This window comes from Pongo pygmaeus, chromosome 2 (genome assembly GCF_028885625.2).
Source record: "Pongo pygmaeus isolate AG05252 chromosome 2, NHGRI_mPonPyg2-v2.0_pri, whole genome shotgun sequence".
Taxonomy (NCBI): domain Eukaryota; kingdom Metazoa; phylum Chordata; class Mammalia; order Primates; family Hominidae; genus Pongo; species Pongo pygmaeus.
In genome coordinates, this window is record NC_085930.1 from 133,922,413 (window position 1) to 133,943,644 (window position 21,232).

The following is a 21,232-nucleotide window of genomic DNA, read 5'->3' on the forward strand; positions in this document are numbered from 1 at the left end:
TTATAGACCCAGCTTGGTTCTTCTCCAATGTCTCCTTTTGAAGTTCTACTGATTTTATTACCAGTTTTCATCCAAATCCACTGGGGAATGGGACGATTTTGCTTTTGTTTCTTGGCCAGGAAACGCTTAATCCTGAAAGTTTTGTGAGAAGACGTGGCGAGAAGCAGAGTCAAGCACACACCACGATGGCGGAGAAAGGAACAGTAAGTAAGACAGTATATTTAACAAATGCTCCTTCTTTCAGAAATTCCAAAGTTTACTTCATACAACTTGTGATGTTACTGCTTCACAGTCCTTCTGAATCATAAAGTGAGTTCTGACTGAGGTTCCAGGTGATGTAGTGAACATTCCACACAGGGAGCTCTACCATCAAGTCAGGGGAATGCCCACCACCGCTATCATCACTATTACCACTACTTCTGCCACAGCCATCACATTCACCTCTACCTCCACCATCACCATCACTACTCAAGTTGGAGAAATACAGGCCAGGGGAAGGGGATAAAGGGAGGGCAAACAAAGGTAATTCCAAAGGAACATGAGCACCAATAATGCTTTAAGGTAAACTTTCTTAAATCTTTTTTGGATAATAAGTATAGCCAATGAGTAATTATATCTACAGTATTTTTTTCCTCCACTTTCTTAATTATCAGATGAAACCCTGGCTTCCTGTTAAACTGTGTACATTGAAGAGTGATATATCCCTCTACCTTATACAAAAGAGGAATTCCATTCCTCTCTATGCTCTTATTCTGATGTCTTTATAGTTAATTAATTAATTAATTAACTTATTTTATTTATTTATTTATTTTGAGACAGAGTCTCGTTCTGTTGCCCAGGCTGGAGTGCAATAGCACGATCTCGGCTCACTGCAAACTCCGCCTCCCAGGTTCAAGTGATTCTCGCACCTCAGCCTCCCGAGTAGCTGGGACTGCAGGCGCCTGCCACCATGCCCGGCTAATTTTTCTATTTTTAGTAGAGACAGGGTTTCACTATGTTGGCCAGGCTGGTCTCAAATTCCTGACCTCAAGTGATAGGCCCACCTCAGCCTCCCAAAGTGCTGGGATTATAGGCATGAGCCACCGTGCCCGGCCTATTTAATTTGTTATTATGAATGAACGAACATATGAATGATGCAATACATTCTAAGAATGGCCTATGTGTGATAGAGCTGTATTATGGCTGTCCCCGGCATATGGAAAAATGAAGTTCTGATATAAGTAATTGACTTCAGATCAAAACACAGTGTTGCGGTGCCTTATATATTCTCCCAATAGTCCATCAAGGCTCATAAAACTACATCCTTTACATGAATATTACCAAAAAATAGCAATTAAAATATTTTTATATATTTTGGCCAAAAGCACTCAAAGGCCTTGACAGACGCAGTTTCTTCCCCTACTTCTCTGCTTACCTGTCCATTTCTTTTGCTGGGTCCTCTTGCTCCTTCTGCCGGCTAACTGATCATTCTCTTGGATATTGCCTTGGACCCCTTGCTAATATGTCTCAGCTGTGAGTTTTCCTAGGTCATTTTCTTAGGTCCCATTACACCATTCCTAGCCAGATGAAGGGCTAGGTTCCTGGTTGGGCACAATAATGGGGCTTTGTCCTTGGCTCCACCTGACCTGTTTCATTCTGTTATTAATGACCTGGATGAGCATATGGACAGCACTGTAAACTTTTCCCCTCATAGCTTCAAGGGCAGGGTGCATCCTCATCCATCTGTGCATCTCAGCACCTTGCACGGTAGCTGGCCTATTGTAGGTATTTTTTATTTTTTATTTTTATTTATTTATTTATTTATTTTGAGATGGAGTTTCGCTCTTGTGGCCCAGGCTGGAGTGCAATGGCATGATCTTGGCTCACCGCAACCTCCACCCCTGGGTTCAAGCAATTCTCCTGCCTCAGCCTCCCCAGTAGCTGGGATTACAGTCATGCACCACCATGCCAGGCTAATTTTGTATTTTTTTGGTAGAGACGGGGTTTCTCTATGTCGGTCAGGCTAGTCTCGAACTCCCGACCTCAGGTGATCCACCCGCCTCGGCCTCCCAAAGTGCTGGAATTACAGCATGAGCCACTGTGCCTGGCCTATTGTAGGTATTGAAGAAGTGATTTGATTAGACTGTTGAGACTGAAGTATTTATGGGTGAGTTGATATGATTTGGAGATTGGCATTAAAATACTCCAGTAAAAATTGTGATAAAATTAAATAACAGGCTGGGCGCAGCGGCTCACACCTGTAAATCAGCACTTTGGGAGGCTGAGGTGGGCAGATCACTTGAGGTCAGGAGTTCAAGACTAGCCTGGCCAACATGGTGAAACCCCGTCTCTACTGAAAATACAAAAATCAGCTAAGCATGGTGGCAGGCACCTGTAGTCTCAGCTACTCAGGAGGCTGAGGCAGAAGAATTGCTTGAACTTGGGAGGCAGATGTCAGTGAGCTGAGATAGCGCCACTGCACTCCAGCCTGGGTGACAGAGCAAGACTCCAGCTCAAATAAAATAAAATAACATAAAATAAGGTGGATGGGGATATAGATGAAACAGGAGTAAAAAGATATTGATGACAGTGGAAGCTAGTGATGAGTATATGGGGACTTATTATATTCTATTTTTGTGTAATTTTAAAATTTTCCATTAAAAAAGGAAAAAAATCGTTGGTGAGGGAAAACCATGAAGGCGTCCCAAAATGCAAATAGTTCTAGAAGTATTTATAATGTGGACATTTGTGAATAAAGTTTTACTACAGGGATAAGTAGCCGTATCCAATACAGTTGTACGCTTCAGGGAATTAAATACAAATAAAGTGGCAAAACATTTCAAATTCATCAGTTTTGCTTGCCTCTTTAATTTTTATTTATATTGCCATGTGTAAAACATGTATGAAGGTTGCTAAAGCCCTTTTGCCTATCACATAGTGCACTATTATTTATCATTTATCACAGAAGGCTTTCCTTCCTAGAAGTGATTTTTGCATAATTTACAGGATTCAAATTCTACTGGCTAGCATCTTAAAGATATTTACCTTGTTTTCTATGGCCATTACATTATTTTCCATTCATTTTTAATTTACATATATTTCTTCTAATTGTTTTATTTATACAGCTCACATTTTATTTTTAATTTAATATACTTTTTGTATTTTTTTGAGACAGGGTCTCAGTCTGTCACCCAGGCTAGAGTATTGTGGCACTATCATAGCTCACTGAAACCTCAAAATCCTGGGCTCAAGCAATTCTCCCCGCTCATTCTCCAAGTAGCTGGGACTACAGGTGTGCACCACTATGCCCAGTTAATTTTTAAGTTTTTTGTAGAGAAGGGGTTTCACTATGTTGCCCAGGCTGGTCCCCAACTCCTGGCCTCAAGAAACCCTTTTACCTCAGCCTCCCAAAGTGTTGAGACTACAGGTGTGAGCCACTGCACCTGGCCAAGTTCATTTTCTCTTAAACCGTGTAACATAGCTGTAACTAAGTGATGATATAAACAACTTACCACAACATATTGGTAACTACACATTACACAGTTCTCAAATACAGGTCGTTAAAACAATCCTCTCCCATTGATCTCCTGATTGTTTCTTAATTAATTTTACATAGAACACATTTCTCCCTAAGTGTTGTAATTTCTTTTCTTTTTTTTTTTTTTTTTTTTTTGAGACGGAGTCTCACTCTGTCGCCCAGGCTGGAGTGCAGTGGCACAATCTTGGCTCACTGCAAGCTCCGACTCCCGGGTTCACGCCATTCTCCTGCCTCAGCCTCCCGAGTAGCTGGGACTACAGGCACCCACCACCACGCCCAGCTAATTTTTTGTAGTTTTTAGTAGAGACGGGGTTTCACCATGTTAGCCAGGATGGTCTCGATCTTCTGACCTCGTGATCCACCCGCCTCGGCCTCCCAAAGTGCTGGGATTACAGGCGTGAGCCACCGTGCCCAGCCGAGCATTGTAATTTCATTTCTTTATGTAATGTATTTTTATTTGGCATAGTTCTCAGTGTCCTTTTCACTTAGGGCAGAATGAGCAGGCTTTTTTTTTAGTGTCCCCTCTTTACTCTTTCACCATTTACCTCATTTGAGGCTAAAAGCAACCTTGTGCATTTTACAGATAAGAAAGCAGATGCTCAGAGAGGTTAAATGACTTGACTGAGGTTACACAGTTAGTAAATGAATTTTTTTTGTTTAGGAGACCTGGTCTCCCTCTGTAACCCAGGTGGAGTGCAGTGGCGCGATCACAGCTCACTGCAGACTCAACCTCCTGGGCTCAAGCATCCTCCAGTGTCAGCATCCTGAGTAGCTGAGATTACAGGTGTGAGCTACAGCGCCCGCCCAGGGACAGTTTTTTTTTGTTTGTTTTTTTGTTTGGTTGTCTTGTTTGTTTTGAGACGGAGTTTCGCTCTTGTTGCCCTGGCTGGAGTGCAATGGCATGATCTCGGCTCCCTGCAACCTCCACCTCCCGGATTCACGCGATTCTCCTGCCTCACCCTCCCTAGTAGCTCGGATTACAGACATGAACCACCACTCCTAGGTAATTTTGTATTTTTAGTAGAGACAGATTTCACCATGTTGGTCAGGATAGTCTCAAACTCCCGACCTCGTGATCCGCCCTCCTCGGCCTCCCAAAGTGCTGGAATTACAGGCGTGAGCCACCGCGACCAACTTGTTTTTGTTTTTATTCAAAGTCTGAGGCCATAGGAGAAAAATGGCTGTGGAGTCCCGCATTACCCAGGAGGAAATTAAGAAGGAGCTTCAGAAGCTGATCCCCACAAGCAGACAGGCCCGCTGCCGCCAGTAACAGCCGCCGCCACCGAATGGTCGAGTTCTCCCTAGGAAACATACCGTCCAGCGTGCTGGCGACCTACACTTGGATAGATGCAACCTTGAAAGAACTGAGCTTAGTAAAATAAGTCTATCCAGAGGCTAGAAAGAAGGGCACACATTTCAATTTTGCAGTCGTTTTTACAGATATTAAAAGATCTGGCTATCGAGTTAAGGAGATTGGCCAGCACCACGTCTGGCAGAAAGGGGACTGGTGATTCCATGACTCCTGCAGTCACGGAAGTTACAACTAGGAGATTATTGGGACATAACGATTACTCCCACTCCTTTAGTGTTCGTGAGGTCGTATTATATTCTATTTTCTATTTCTTTTATTCTCTCTCTTTTTTTTTTTTTTTTTTTTTTGAGACGGATTTTTGCTCTTGTTGCCCAGGCTGGAGTGCAATGGTGTGATCTCGGCTCACCACCACCTCCGCCTCCTGGGTTCAAGCGATTCTCCTGCCTCAGCCTCCCAAGTAGCTGGAATTACAGGCATGCGCCACCACGCTTGGCTAATTTTGTATTTTTAGTAGAGACGGAGTTTCTCCATGTTGGCCAGGCTCGTCTCGAACTTCTGACCTCAGGTGATCCGACAGCCTCAGCCTCCCTAAGTGCTGGGATTACAGGCGTGAGCCACCGCACCTGGCCTCTATTTACTATTTCTTGAATGTATTTTTCAGTCAGTTATGTAAAGTAAACTTACGTGCTTTTTCCTCCCCTAAAAAAAAAATCTTAAGTCTACATTTTTCACAACAGAGTCAGTCCTCCATATCTGAAGGTTCTGCATCTGTGAATTCAACCAACTTTGGATAGAAAATATTCCCAGAATACCTCCTAAAATAATAATACTAATAAACCAATACAACAATAAAATAATACAAATACACAGTATAAGAACTATTTACATAGCATTTACATTGATTATATATATTCTATCAAGAGATGATTTAAAGTATACAGGAGGGCCCGGGTGCGGTGGCTTACGCCTGTAATCCTAGGACTTTGGGAGGCAGAGCTGGGTGGATCACTTGAGTCAGGAGTTCAAGACCAGCCTGGGCCAACATGGTGAAACCTCATCTCTACTAAAAATACTATATATATATATATGTGTGTGTGTGTGTGTGTGTGTGTATGTATACGTATATATGTACATATATACGTATACACATATGTGTATATATGTACATATATACGTATACACATATGTGTATATATGTACATATATACGTATACATATATGTGTATATATGTGTATATATACGTATATGTGTATATATGCGTGTATATATACACATATACGTATATGTGTATATATACGTGTATATATACACGTATATATATATTAGGCGGGCATCTGTAATCCCAGCTACTTGGGAGGCTGAGGCGAGAGAACTGCTTGAACCTAGGAGGCAGAGGTTGCAGTGAGCCCAGATTGCACCACTGCACTCCAGGCTGGGCGACAGAGCAAGACTCCGTCTCAAATAAATAAATAAACAAGTATATGAGAGGGCTGATGCAGTAGCTCACACCTGTAATCCTAGCGCTTTGGGAGGCTGAGGCAGGGCAGGTGGATCACATGAGGCCAGGAGTTCGAGACCAGCTTGGCCAACATGGCAAAAACCCATCTCTACTAAAAATACAAAAATTAGCCGGGCGTGGTGGTGCATGCTTGTAGTTACAGCTACTATGGAGGCAGAGGTGGGAGGATGGCTTGAGCCCAGGAGTTCTAGGCCACTGCACTCCTGGGTGACAGAGTGAGGCAACATACAAGGAAGATGCAAATACTACGCCATTTATATCAGGGACCTAAGCATCCTTAGATTTTTGTATCCATGCGTGGAGAGGGTGGTCTTGGAACCAATCCGCCACAGATACCTAGGGATGATGTGTATTGTTTTGTTTTTCCATATTCAAACTTCCTGTCCATGACCTAGCATTTACTGAAAACATCAGATTTTAGGATGGTATGCAAAATGGGTCCCTACTTGCCTTCAGAAAATGTATTTGTTTATTTGTTTGTTTTCATTTTTGAAACAGTGTCTCGCTCTGTCGCCCAGGCTGGAGTGCAGTGGCTTGATCTTGGCTCGCTGCAACCTCCACTTCCCGGGTTCACACGATTCTCCTGCCTCAGCCTCCCGAATAGCTGAGATTACAGGCGTGCCATCACGCCCATCTAATTTTTGGGGTACTATTAGTAGAGACAGGGTTCCACCATGTTGGCTGGGCTAGTCCCAAACTCCTGACCTCAAGTGACCCACCTGCCTCGGCCTCCCAAAGTGCTGGGATTATGCATGAGCCACTGCGCAGGGCCAGAAAAGATCTTATATTCAAATTTATATTTGGAAAGATAGATAACATAATTACTATTGGGGCTGGGGTTTGTTGCCCAGGCTGGAGTACAATGGCTTGATCTTAGCTCACCGCAACCTCCACCTCCCGGGTTCAAGTGGGGTGGGAAGACAAAAACATTCTTTTGTTTTCTACTTTGTATCCTTCTGCATTGAACTTAAGAACATGATGATGTATACCTTTTACAATAAAATATATTTCATTATTATTATTATCTTATTGTCAGTATAATTAAATGGGTTAATTTCTTATCTAACTACCAACTATCTATAGAATATCAATAGATATTCGATTGTTGAATATCTATTATGTATCTGAGATGTTTGAAGTACTTAGAGGCTCCAAGTATTCTTAGTGTCGTAGGCTCCATCCCTCATTACTATAACACATTAAAATGTACCCATCTCAAATACAATTTATATATGAATTGAGTTGAAGTTGACTAGTTTTTGTAATGTCACATTTCATAAATATTTATGGCTGGGCACAGTGGCTAATGCCTGTAATCCCAGCACTTTGGGAGGCTGAGGCAGGTGGGTCACCTGAGGTTGGGAGTTCAAGACGAGCCTGACCAACATGGAGAAACCCTGTCTCTACTAAAAATACAAAATTAGCTAGGTGTGGTGGTGCATGCCTATAATCCCAGCTACTTGGGAGGCTGAGGCAGGAGAAACGCTTGAACCCGGGAGGTGGAGGTTGCGGTGAGCCGAGATTGTGCCATTGTACTCCAGGCTGGGCAACAAGAGTGAAACTCCGTCTCAAAAAAATAAATAAATAAATAAATATATATATATATATATATATATATATATAAAGTTACTTTATTTATTTATTTTTGAGACAGGGTCTCGATCTGTAGCCCAGGCTGGAGTGTGGTGGTGCAATCATGGCTCACTGCAGCCTCCACCTCCCAGGCTCAAGCAATCCTTCCATCTCAGCCTCCTGAGTAGCTCAGACTATAGGCATGCATACCATCACACCTGACTTTTTTTTTTTTAATTGTTAATAGAGACGAGGCCTCACTATGTTGCCCAGGCTGGTCTCAAACTTCTGGCCTCAAGTGATCTCCCTGCCTCGGCCTCCCAAAGTGCTGGGATTACAGGTATGAGCCACTGCACCCAGCTAACTTTGATTTTTATCAAGTTTTAAAATATTTTGTAACCAAAGTATTTTTTTTTTCTGGTCTCTAACTTTTCATAGGCCCTTGGAAATATCTCATGCCCTAGAAATTGTGCATGAAATGGATAAAAATGGCCCCAGGTGCTGAGTACAGTGCTAGATGTTTCTGATAGGAAGGGGTATAAAATGATGCCTGCTTTCCAGAAATGTATCATCCAGCGCTACATCTTTTCTTTCCTATCCTTGCCCCATACCTCTTCATTGTAGTTTTTTAAAAAATTCTGTCCTTACTATCAATTCTTTTTCTTATTCTGCTGGGTTTTGGCATAATCCATTCATTTTCTTGTGAACCCTCTAATTAGAACAGAAGTGTTTTAAGGCAGACGAAATGCAGTACAAAAGTAATTACAGTCATGCATCATTTAATGATGGGGATACTTTCTGAGAAGTGCATCGTTAGGCAATGTCACTATTGTGTGAACGTCATAGAGTGTACTTACACAAACCTAGATGGTGCAGCCTACTAACACCTAGGCTATATGCTATAGCCTATTGCTCCTGGGCTACAAACCTGTACAGTGTGTTACTGTAGTGAATACTGTAGGCAATTGTAACACATGGAAAGTATTTGTGTACCTAAACACAGAAGAGGTACAATACGACATTGTACAAAGAATAAAAAATGCAACATTTTAAAATAGGGCACTTACCATGAATAAAGCTTGCAGGACTGGAAGTCCCTCTGGGTGTCAATGAGTGAGTGATGAGTGGGAAGGTCTAGCACATTATTGCACACTACGGCAGATGTTATAAACCCCATACACTTAGGTTACACTAAAATTATAAACAATATTTTTTCTTCAATAATAAATTAATCTTAGCTTACAGTAACTTTTTACTTTGTAAACGTTTAAATTTTTACAACTTTTTGATTCTTTTGTAACATTTGGCTTAAAAGACAAACACATTGTACAGCTGTACAAAAAGTACTTGCTTCATATCCTTATTCTAGGGGCTTTTTTCTGTTTTTAATTTTTTGATTAAAATTTTAACTAGAATTTTAAATTATTTATTTATTTATCTTTTGAGATGGAGTCTCACTCTGTCACCCAGGCTGGAGTGCAGTGGCACCATCTCTGCTCACTGCAGCCTCTGCCTCCTGCCTCCTGGGTTCAAGCAATTCGCCTGCCTCAGCCTCCCAAGTAGCTGGGATTATAGGCATAAGCCACCACGCTCAGCTAATTTTTTGTATTTTTAGTAGAAACGGGGTTTCACCATGTTGGCCAGGCTGGTCTCGAACTCCTGACCTCAGGTGATCCACCCGCCTCGGCCTCCCAAAGTGTTGGGATTACAGGTGTGAGCCATCGCACCCAGCTAAATTTTATTTTTATTAAAAAATTTAACTAAAATTAGTTTTAAATTTTAAAACTTTTTAACCTTTAAAAAAAAAAACTAAAATACACACCTTGGCCTACACAGAGTTGCGATTATGACTGTCTTTCACCTCCACATCTTGTTCCACTGGAAGGTCTTCAGGAGCAATAACACATGGAGTTGTCATCTATGTGAACAATGACTTCTTCTGGAATACCTCCTGGAGGGCCTGTCTGAGGTTGTTTTACAGTTAATTTTTTTTTAATATAAGGAGTTCACTCTAAAATAACAATAAAAAGTATACTATCATAAACACATAAGCCAGTCACATAGTAATTTATCATTATCAGGTATTACGTTCTGTACATACTTGTATTTGCTATACTTTTTTTTTTCTTTTTGAGATGGAGTCTTGCTCTGTCACCCAGACTGGAGTGCAGTGGCACCATCTCGGCTCACTGCAACCTCCGCCTCCCAGGTTCAAGCAATTCTCCTGCCTCAGCCTCCTGAGTAACTGGGATTACAGGCACCTGCCACCATGCCCAGCTAATTTTTTGTATTTTTAGTAGAGACGGGGTTTCACCATGTTGGCCAGGCTGGTCTTGAACTCCTGACCCCGTGATCAGCCCACCTCAGCCTCCTAAAGTGCTGGGATTACAGGTGTGAGCCACCGCGCCTGGCCTAATTTTTGTGTTTTTAGTAGAGACGGGGTTACACCATGTTGGCCAGGCTGGTCTTGAACTCTTGACCTCAAGTGATCCGCCTATTTCGGCCTCCTAAAGTGTTGGGATTGCAGGTGTGAGCCACCGTGCCTGGCCTTGTATTTGCTATACTTTTATTTGACTGGCAACACAGTAGGTTTGTTGACACCAGCATCACCACAAAAACATAAGTGACATGTTGCACTTTATGACATTGAGACAACAATGATGTCACTAGGCAATAGGAATTTTTTGGCTCCATTATAATCTTTTGGTACCACCGTTGCATATGGTCCATCATTGCCTGAAACATCATTATGCAATACATGACTGTATGTCCATATTAGAAATCAGAATCTCAGGTCTCAAATACATACTTTCACATGTCTAAGGTAAAATACTGTGATGATTTATCTGAGCATTTGCTCAGATGTCTAGCTGACTTTTTGGAATTTTTGCCTAATTTATTTCAGGCAGACACAGGTCAATCACCAATTAATTGAGTACTTACATGTTTTTTGAGAAATATGACTCAGAATATTTAATCCTAGGCTTATATAAGATTGTGAGGAGCCAAATCAAATTGCAATGATAACAGCCTGCTTGAAGAGATTTTCACTGCATCATCCTGGCATGTAAATATCTTTCATCCTGTTTGCAGAGTGTTTTGGAAATCAAGAGAATGGAATATGAAAACATCAGCATTTGATTCAGATGAGGATATTCTACTTTTACCCAAAAGAAAACGTTTTAGAAAGAAAAAGTCAAGACCAGTGAGACACACCAAACGCCATGAAGAGGAGCAGGTCTATGAGCAACGGACCACATTACCCTGTTCTATATGCAAGCACGAAATTGACCTACCTGGTATTTTTCTCCATAAGAAGCAACATGTAGCTCTGGCCACACTGGGTTTCCAATGGATGGGTAGAAAGAAACCACAGCCCTCAGTGATTGCTGTTCAGAGACAGTTCATGATTTCTAAACTATTGTCATCTTTTATGTTGACTGAAAAAACCCTACAGAGCATTAATAATGCTTTTGAGCTGCTTTGGAAAAAACAAATACCAGCATACTACAAGATTTTTGATAACATTGACAGGAGTGTCATACATTCTCAAAAAATATGTCATCTATTAATTAAAGGAGTGGGCATTTGTGAAGACAGGAATTCTACATGGAAAGCTGACATGAATGATAAATTCACTGTAGTGAGTAATTTTGGGAATAAACCTAATGTGTGTTTTTTTGGTTTGTTCGATGGACATCATGGTGCCTCAGCGGCAGAGCTGACATCAATGGAACTCCCAGTTTTACTTCTCCATCAGCTTTCCAAATTTGATCCTTCTTACCAAATGACAACTGATGAGCAACAAATAATCAATTCCTTTTACACTGTGTTTAGAGAAGAATACACAGCAATAGAAGACCTCTTTTCTGCCATAAACAAAACAGAAGCAGTGAGGTGTGAGTATGAGGACATACACAAAGCCTTTGCAAAAGCATTTTGGAGAATGGATAGGCTTTTAGGTCTTGGAAGAAAAGAAGTGTCCAGGGTTCAATGGAGTGGCTGCTCTGCAGTTACTTGTATATTGGAAGGCAAACCTAAAAGTCCTTATGCTCATAAGAATTGCAAAAGAAAAAATAACCATGATGGGTTGGCAGAGAGCTCCCCTTCCCAGGAGATGCCAAAAATAATTTCTGGAATATTACATGTTGCAAACACTGGTATGTACACTGAATAGCACCAAATAACACCTTTATGTTTTTGGTTCCTCGCAGCAAAACCCCTCATGCTTCCACAATTTTTTATGGTCTATTATTTAGTGACTTAGTACCTAGAAATTGCATTGATCAATATAAGAAACAACAAATAACCACAATTTAAATGCAGATTGCAGGCACAAAAATAATTGTAATTATTTTTTAAAGAGGCACAGATATGATATAATGTGACAAATATGTTAAATTTTCCCAAAGGGGTAGCAATAGAGTTGTTGATAAGGATGAAAAGCAAAGATACTACATATGCTTAAATCTGAACAAAATTAAAAACATTTTGTACACTTCCTTTTTTCAGAAAAATGGGAAGTTGTTTGCTCATTGTTAGTGTAGTTGTTTAAATTGGTCAGTTACTCTGATAACTGTATTTGCAATAGGTCATTCTCATGCTCACTGGCCAAGTAGCGTCTATTTCATCTGAGAGAGAGTAATAGTTCATGCCTCAGTTTTATGAGCGTGTATTCTCTTCTTTAAGAAGTTACCTCTGTTGTTTAAAAGTCATTTCAGGAAGTTTAGGAACTTGCCAAAATGGAAAGCTCAAAGGTAAAACTTTTTAGCAGAATTGACATGAGTTCCACACTGAGTTCCATGAGATACTTAACTACAGTTCTACTACCCTTTTCATAGATAGAATTATCATTAATGATAGTGTCCACTTACTGAATATTGAATACAGAGTAATTTCCTCATCTAGTCTTACAATAACTTTGATATCTAGTGATATCTAAGTATTGTTAACCCAATGTTTCAGATGAGAAATTAAAGCTAAAAAATGTGAGATAATTTGTTCAAGGTCTCAGAAGTAATAGGAATTGGAGTTGGAAATCAGTCCTACCATATCATGTTACCTCTTAAGTGACTGTTTCCAAAGCCTGAGGAGGCTGGGCCTCCGCGAGTGGGACTTTGTAGCAGAGACAGTGTTGCAAGGCCAGATAATCACATACTACAAGAAATGTCAAGGTGCCAGAAAGTCAGCCTGTTTCTGATCCAGCCTGGTTCTGAGCCTGAAATGTCAAGGACTTCAGACTAAACAATACCAAGAAAGCTAAGTGCATGTCCACTGCCTCACAGTCTTTGTCATTTCTCAGGCTCTATGATGAGGTTCCAAATAGTTCATAGACATAATCATTACAGATTTAAGGCCAATCTGTGAACTGACCCATATTCTTGGAATTGGGACCCCTATAGAAGATATCATTAATTATAATAGTCTTTGTAAAATTAATATGACAAATTATGACATATTCAATAAGTGGATACTGTCATTAAATGTCTAGACACGGCCGTGGGTGGTGGCTCACGCCTGTAATTCCAGCACTTTGGGAGGCTGAGGTGGGTGGATCACCTCAGGTCAGGAGTTTGAGACCAGCCTGGCCAACATAGTGAAACCCCATCTCTACTAAAAATACACACACACAAAAAAAAATTTAGCCAGTCGTGGCAGGCGCCTGTAATCCCAGCTACTCAGGAGGCTGAGGCAGGAGAATCGCTTGAGCCTGAGAGGCGGAGGTTGCAGTGAGCTGAGATCACACCACTGCACTCCAAACTGGGCGACAAAGCGAGACTCCGTCTCCAAAAAAATAAAAAATAAAAAAATGGCTGGGCGCGGTGGCTGACGCCTGTAACCAGCACTTTGGGAGGCCAAGGTGGGTGGATCACGAGGTCAGGAGATCGAGACCATCGTGGCCAACCTGGTGAAACCCTGTCTCTACTAAAAATACAAAAATTAGTTGGGAGTGGTGGCGCATGCCTGTAATGCCAGCTACTCAGGAGGCTGTGGCAGGAGAATGGTGTGAACCCAGGAGGCGGAGGTTGCAGTGAGCTGAGATCATGCCACTGCACTCCAGCCTGGTAACAGAGCAGGACTCCGTCTCAAAAAAAAAAAAGGGCTAGACACACTGCTGATTGGTTGGTTCTAATCTCCAGGTCAAACAGTTGGATTTAATTTCCAGGCCTATACAATGGTGTTAAAGTGTTTGCATCTAGGCATGTTGCATTTTCATAGAAAGACACATGGGTGAAAAAAATTCAAATTGTAAAAGAGAGAACCTGAGGTCATGATTTAGCTACAAAAGTACTTCTGTAAGAAAGAACTTTAAATGACTTTCAGCCATAAGAAAAAAATTTTACACAAATTTTTCAAGAATTATTTTGTATTTTATAGAACAGGATTAATTATAACAAGGGAATTGGGTTTCCTTGTTTAAAATTCATAATATATCAACGTCATCATGACTCTAGAATTTAAAAAAAATTATTACCTTATAATGAAATATGAGTTCAATGATGAAGCCATTGAATACATGTTCGATTTGTGCATGTAGAAAAAGGTACTGCCAAACTCACATTCTTTTTAAAAATGTTTATCTATTTTATTGATACATAATAATTGTAAATATTTATGGGGTACATGTGGCATTTTGATATATGCATATAATATGTAATGATCAAATCAGAGTATTTAAGATATTCATCACCTGAAATGTGTATTATTTCTTTGTGTTGGGAACACTTCAACTCTTCTAGCTATTTTAAGATATACAGTGAATTATTGTTAACTATAGTCACCCTAATGTGCTATCAAACACTAGAACTTATTCCTTGTCTCTAACTGTATGTTTGCACCTTTCCTTTTTTTTGAGACGGAGTCTCACTCTGTTGCCTAGGCTGGAGTGCAGTGGCGCGATCTCGGCTCACTGCAACCTCCGCCTCCTGGGTTTAAGCCATTCTCCTGCCTCAGCCTTCTGAGTAGCTGGGATTACAGGTGCATGCCACCACAGCTGGCTAATTTTTGTATTTTTAGTAGAGACAGGGTTTCACCATGTTGGTCAGGCTGGTCCCGAACTCCTGACCTCAGGTGACCCACCCTCCCCTGCCTCCCAAAGTGCTAGTATTACAGACGTGAGCCACTGTGCCCGGCCTATTTTTGTATTTTTAGTACAGACAGGGTTTCAACATGTTGGTCAGCCTGGTCTCTAACTCCTGACCTTGTGATCCGCTCACCTCAGCCTCCCAAAAGTGCTGGGATTACAGGGGTGAGCCACTGTGCCTGGCCTGTTTGTACTTATTAACCAACCTTACTTTATCTCCTCCTGCCCCATCCCCAACCTTTCCCAATCTTTGGTAACCATCATTCTGCTTTACCTCATTGAGATTGACAATTTTTAGGATCCACATATGAGAGAGAACATGTAATGTTTGTCTTTCCGGTCCGACTTATTTCACTTAACATAATGTCCTCAGTTCCATCCATGTTGCTACAAATGACAGAATTTCCTTCTTTTTCATGGCTTTATAGTATTCCATTGTGTACATATACTACATTTTCTTTATCCATTCATCTACTGATGGACATAAAGTTGACCCTGTATCTTTACTATTTTGAATAGTGCTGCACAAAACGTGGGGGTGCAGGTATCTCAGTAGTGGGATCTGCTCCCCATGACTCAAATATCTATCAGACCCCATCTCCAACATTGTTGATAAAATTTCAACGTGATGTTTGGGGGGAACAAAAATACATACCATAGCAGGGCCTTTCTTATGTTGAGATATGTTTCTTCTATGCCTAATTTGTTGAGAAGTTTTATCATGAAGAGATGTTAAATTTATCAAAAAAATTTTTGGCCATCTATTGAGATAATCATATGGTATTTCTCCTTCATTCTGTTGGTAATGTGTCATATTTATTTTATTTTTAATGCTTGCTGTATTACAAGTCGTCACAGTGAGCTATGGGGAAAAGTTTTCAATTAGCAATAATCACAACGTGGCTAAACCTCACTGGCTATGATACTGCCTCTGCACAAAGCTTCACATTTACTGATTTCTATGTGAACCATTCTTGCATCCCTGGAATAAATCCCACTTGATCATGGTGCTTTTTTTAAAAAAAAAAATATATGTTGTTTGATTCTGCTTGCTAGTATTTTGTTGAGGATTTTCACATCTACATTCATCAGGGATATTGGCCTATAGTTTTCTTCTTTGTTGTGTCTTCTCTGATTTTGGTATCCAGGTAATGCTGGGCTCATGGAATTAGTTAAAAAGAATTCCTTCCTCTTCAGTTTTCTGAAACAGTTTGAGAAGAATTGGTATTAATTCTTTTTTATAAGTTTGGTAGAATTCAGCAGTGAAGCCATTTGGTCCCGGGCTTTTCATTTGGGGGACTTTTTATTACTGACTCAATCCTGCTACTTGTTATTGGTCTGTTCAGGTTTTCTATTTCCTCCTGGTCCAATCTTGGTAGGGCTGTATGTGTCCACGTGTTTATCCATTTCCTCTAGGTTTTCTAATTTGTTAAGGTATAGTTGTTCAAATAGTCTCTAATGATTTTTTGTTTTTCAGTGGCATCTGTTGTAATGTCTCCTTTTTCATTTCTGATTTTTTTGGGATTTTCTCTCTTTTTTCTTATTTAGGCTAGCTAATGGTTTATTGACTTTTAAAATATTTTCATAAAAACAACCTTTTGTTTTATTGCTCCTATGTGTATTTTTTAGTGTCTACCCTGGTTAATTCTGCTCTGATCTTTATTTTTTTTCCTTCTGTTAATTTTGAGTTTGGTTTGTCCTGGCTTTCCTAGTTTCTTGCAGTGCATTGTTACATTGTTTTTTTGGAGTTTATTACTATAAACTTCCCTATTAGTATCACTTTTGCTGCATCCCATAGGTTTTGGTATGTTATATTTTGATTTTCATTTGTTTCAAGAAGTTTTTGATTTCCTTTTTAATTTTTTCACTGACCCTATGATTGTTGAGGAGCATGTTAATTTCCATGTATTTGTACAATTTCCAATGTTCCTCTTGCTATTGATTACTAGTTCTATTCCATTGTAGTATGAAAAGATACTACTTTTAAAAAATCATATATGTCTCTAACTTTTGAACAAATGGCATACAGTTATAATAACTTACATCCATGCTTGCTAATTGCATCATCTGTGCCATTTTGGAGTTGGTTTCAATTGATTGACTTCTCACTTATCATGGGTGTTATTTTCCTTCTTATTGGCATGCCTGGTGTACTAGTTTCCTAAGGCTGCTGTAACAAATTACCGCGAACTTGGTGGCTTAAAACAGCAAACATTTATTCTCTCATGCTGCGGGAGGCCAGATGCCTGAAGTCAAGGTGTTCACAGGGCCATGCCTCTTCTAGGGTAGAATCCTTCCTTGGGTCTTCCAGCTTATGGTGGCTCCAGGCATTCCCTCACTCACAGCTGCATAATTCCAGTCTCTGCCTTGATTTTCACATGGCATTTTACTGTTCCACCCATGTATCTCTACTCTGTGTATCTCTTACAAAGACATTTCTCATTGGAATTTGGGCCCAGCTGGATAATCCAGAATGGTATCATTTTGAGATCCTTAACTACAACCGCAAAAACTTTTTTTTTTTTTTTTGCCAATAAGAACACATTGACAGGTTGTGGGTGTTAGGAGTAAATGTGTGTTTTTGGATATATGGTCTTCAGCTTTGTTTTGGGATGAAATTACTTGGAAATAGTTTGATCCTTTTAGATCCTGTTTTTGTAATTTATCAGGCAAGTCCAGGGCAGTGTTGAGTTTGGTCTAATTATTCTCTACTACTGAGGCAAAACATTCCTAAGCATGCTACCTAATGATTCACAAATTAATATCTTTTCAGTCTGGCTGGTTGGAACAGGAATTATTCTCCAGCCCTATGAGTCCTCAGCAATGCTCCCTCTAATCCTTTTCAAATGTTTCTTTTCCCAGTGTTGTGGAGTTTCCTCACACACATGTATTCACCAGTACCTATCTAAACACTTGAGAAAGACTCACTTGAGAAAGACCCTCGAAAGATATCTGGAATTCTCTGTGCCTCTCTTTCCTCTCTGGTATTCTGTCCTCGGCAAGCTCTAGCTGCATTGGTTTCCCTGGACTCTTGGCTCTGTCTCTTCAAAACAGATGAAAGTGTAAATCCAGTCACTGTTGTTGTATCTTGACCAGAAAGATAAGAAATTCCATATAATGTATGTTTAGGGGAATTATTTGAGAGATGTGTCATCCAGAGTACTGCATTTGCTCCTGCCTGGTGTCTGCCTGTTGACACTATCAATATGTACTAAGTGATCCATTTGAGGCTTTCAGACTACAAATACATGAAGGTTGGTGGTTTCACATTCTTTGCTTTGCAGAGATGGGGTGTTGTTATGTTGCCCAGGCTGGTCTCGAACTCTTGGACTCAAGTGATCCTCCCATTTGGCCTCCCAAAGTGCTCTGATGCTTTGATGAGCTTTAATCTTCTAATGTATTAAACGTGATTATCCTTTCCTCACAGGATTACAGATGTGAGCTACAATGTTAAGCCAGTTCCAAGTTCTTTGTAGCTTCCTTTCTTCCCTCTTTCTCTTTGGCATGATTTGAAATAGTCATTTTTTCTGTAGTCTGTGTGGTGGCAACAGGCATAGGTTTATTTTTGGTTCCCTGTTTCAGTGAGGCCATCGTCCTTTGGGGTCCTAGCTTTGTTGTGGTGAGCCATTTAGTCTTCCCCATCTTGGACAAGCCCTAGGTTTTGTCTCCTGTTTCATAAACCTGTGATTTTTTTTTAAGACAGAATTGGGCCTGGTGCAGTGGCTCACTCCTGTAATCCCAGCACTTTGGGAGGCCGAGGTGGGTGGATCACAAGGTCAGGAGTTCAAGACCAGCCTGGCCAACATGGTGAAACCCAATCTCTACTAAAAAATACAAAAATTAGCCGGGTGTGGTGGTGGGCACCTGTAATCCCAGCTACTTGGGAGGCTGAGGCAGAGAATTGCTTGAACCCGGGAGGTAGAGGTTGCAGTGAGCTGAGATCATGCCATTGCACTCCAGCCTGGGCGACAGAGCGAGACTCCGTCTCAAAACAAACAAACAAACAGTCTTGCTCTGTTATCCACGCTGGAGTAGAGTAGCTCGATCTTGGCTCACTGCAACCTCCACCTGCTGGATTCAGGGTCCAAGCGATTCTCCTGCCTCAGCCTCCCAAGGAGCTAAGATTACTGGCATGTGCCACCATGCCCAGCTAATTTTGTTTTATGTAAAGACGGGGTTTCACCATGTTGGCCAGGCTGGTCTCAAACTCCTGACCTTAAGTGATCCACCTGCTTTGGCCTCCCAAAGTACTGGGATTATAGGTATGAGCCACTGCACCTGGCCACCTTGTGAAAATTTAATGTGGATTCGGCTCAATACATGGTCTCAGGTAAAAGCTGGTTTCTGCTCTTGGTATACCTGAATTTAGTCATTATTCGTCTTGAGTATTTTGCACTTTCTGCTATATTATCCAGGATATTTACTTGTTCTCAGTGGAAGGGTCAATCTAAGACCCAGACTGCCTCATTACTGCTCCTTTTTAATATTTGAGTGCTTTAGTGTATCTGCTATTCCAATATCTTTATGTCTAGATTGTACATTTGTTAATTCTTTTTAATGAGGCCCTGTAAACTACTTTTATTTCTAGTGTCCTAGCTTTCTGTCTCATAAGCTCACAGTAGATTCAGAGACCAGGCACAACTTTACCCACCATTTCACAACTTTACCCACTATTTATTTCTCTATTATTCTTTTTCTTTTGAGATGAGGTTTTGCTATGTAGCCAGGAGCGCAGTGGTTATTCTTAGGCTCACTCAGAGGATACTGCAGCCTGGAACCCCTAGCCTCAAGCGGTCCTCCTGCCTCAGCCTCCCAAGTAGCTAGGCCTTCAGCCTGCGCCACCACAGCTGGCTATCACAATTTTTAAATTGGTGGCCACCTGAAGGCCCCTTCCCTTCTCAAGATTGCCACATTACTCCTTTCATCTAATCTTCAAAATCTGTGAGGAAAGGATAATCACATTTTTAATATATCAGAAGACTAAAGCTCATCAAAGCGTTATACAAGGTTATATAACCAGTGAGTGAGCCAGGACTCCAGTCTTTCAGGCTTGAAGTCTGGTTACTTCAAATGAACAGTACTAGCTTTCTCCTGTTTTTAGGATGTCTTCATTTTTATGTGGACCTTTCTGTCTTCATTCATCACTAATGCTGTATTTGCAGACCTCAGTTGCCTTTCTTCTCTAGATGTGATTGTTTCCATGGGCATGAAAATGTGTTCATTTGGACTAGTTTAATAAGTTGCTTTTAAAATTATCCCCACCCCTACCGTTTTCCCCTAAAGTCTAATTCAACTCCAGAATCTCCTTCAATTTTGTGCAGGAAAAAAGCCAAATTCTTAACACTGACATTTTATATACCTTCTCTTCCCCTTCTCCGTTTTTTTTTATGGTGGTGCTGAGGAACTCTCACATGTTTACAAACCTGATTCTGAGAACACATTCAACAAATATTTCACACATAGTTGAGACTTGTGTGTAATATAGTTAGGCTTTAGGGGTACAATGGTGAGCAATGAACAACGGACATGAATTTCATGATCATACATCTATAAAACAAAAGGACATTCTGAACATCCAATGAAAGCTAGTTCAACATGAGTAAGGCTCTTATGCTAACCATTCTTAGGAAGTTACAAAGCTCCTGTCCATGCATAAAATTAAACAAATTCAGCCTCTTTTGCTGAAACTACAGCACTGAAGAAAAACTGGATACAGACTGTTTCCCCTAACCTTATTTACATGCAATCCTAATTTACTTATGCTCCTTTATAATTGTAATTTTTCCTTTCCCCAGTAACTATTTCAATTTTCCCCAAGTTCCAAGTTACCACTGCCTACTATCTTAAGCCTGTAAGTCTACTTTGTATTTTCTTATAATTCTTTTATAAATGGGTCTGAAATGAAACATTTGTCATTTCCCCTCAATTTCTTTTGAATAGCCTCTCTACCTGCTTTTCTCTTCTTGGAACACTAAATAACCTCTAAGTGTCTACCTCTTAAATTAGCTTATTGAGTCTCACAAAAACTTTGACAAATAACACTGCAGGTGAAAACCTGTTACTTAGTGAAACAAAGTGACCTAATGAAGGCCACACAGACAAAAGTTTGGGGTTAAAGTCTGACTGTCAGGCTCCTAAATCCTTCCACTCCCCATACTGTTTTTCTACACCAAACTGTCCTTATTACCCTGGGCAACGTTGTGCATCCTAGGTGTGTTTTTATTCTT

General features: G+C 40.5%; 1 protein-coding gene and 2 pseudogenes across 4 annotated transcripts in view; 1 reads left to right on the forward strand and 2 right to left on the reverse strand.

Moving 5' to 3' along the window:
* Positions 1–462, reverse strand: LOC129032920 (large ribosomal subunit protein eL39-like; annotated as a pseudogene).
* The window catches only part of PP2D1 (protein phosphatase 2C like domain containing 1), a 27,451-nt gene continuing 6,533 nt past the window's right edge, over positions 315–21,232 (forward strand). For 2 of the 4 annotated variants that reach the window (XM_054479936.2, XM_054479939.1), the window contains exons 1-2: positions 331–561; positions 11,015–12,081. In XM_054479936.2, coding sequence (XP_054335911.1) covers positions 539–561; positions 11,015–12,081 — 1,090 coding nt within the window. In that variant the 5' untranslated portion in view covers positions 331–538. Of the gene's footprint in view, positions 562–8,166; positions 8,262–11,014; positions 12,082–21,232 lie in introns of those variants that run through there. The other 2 variants (XM_054479938.2, XM_054479937.2) reach the window with 2 other exon arrangements.
* LOC129034289 (U4 spliceosomal RNA) lies at positions 15,826–15,948 on the reverse strand (annotated as a pseudogene).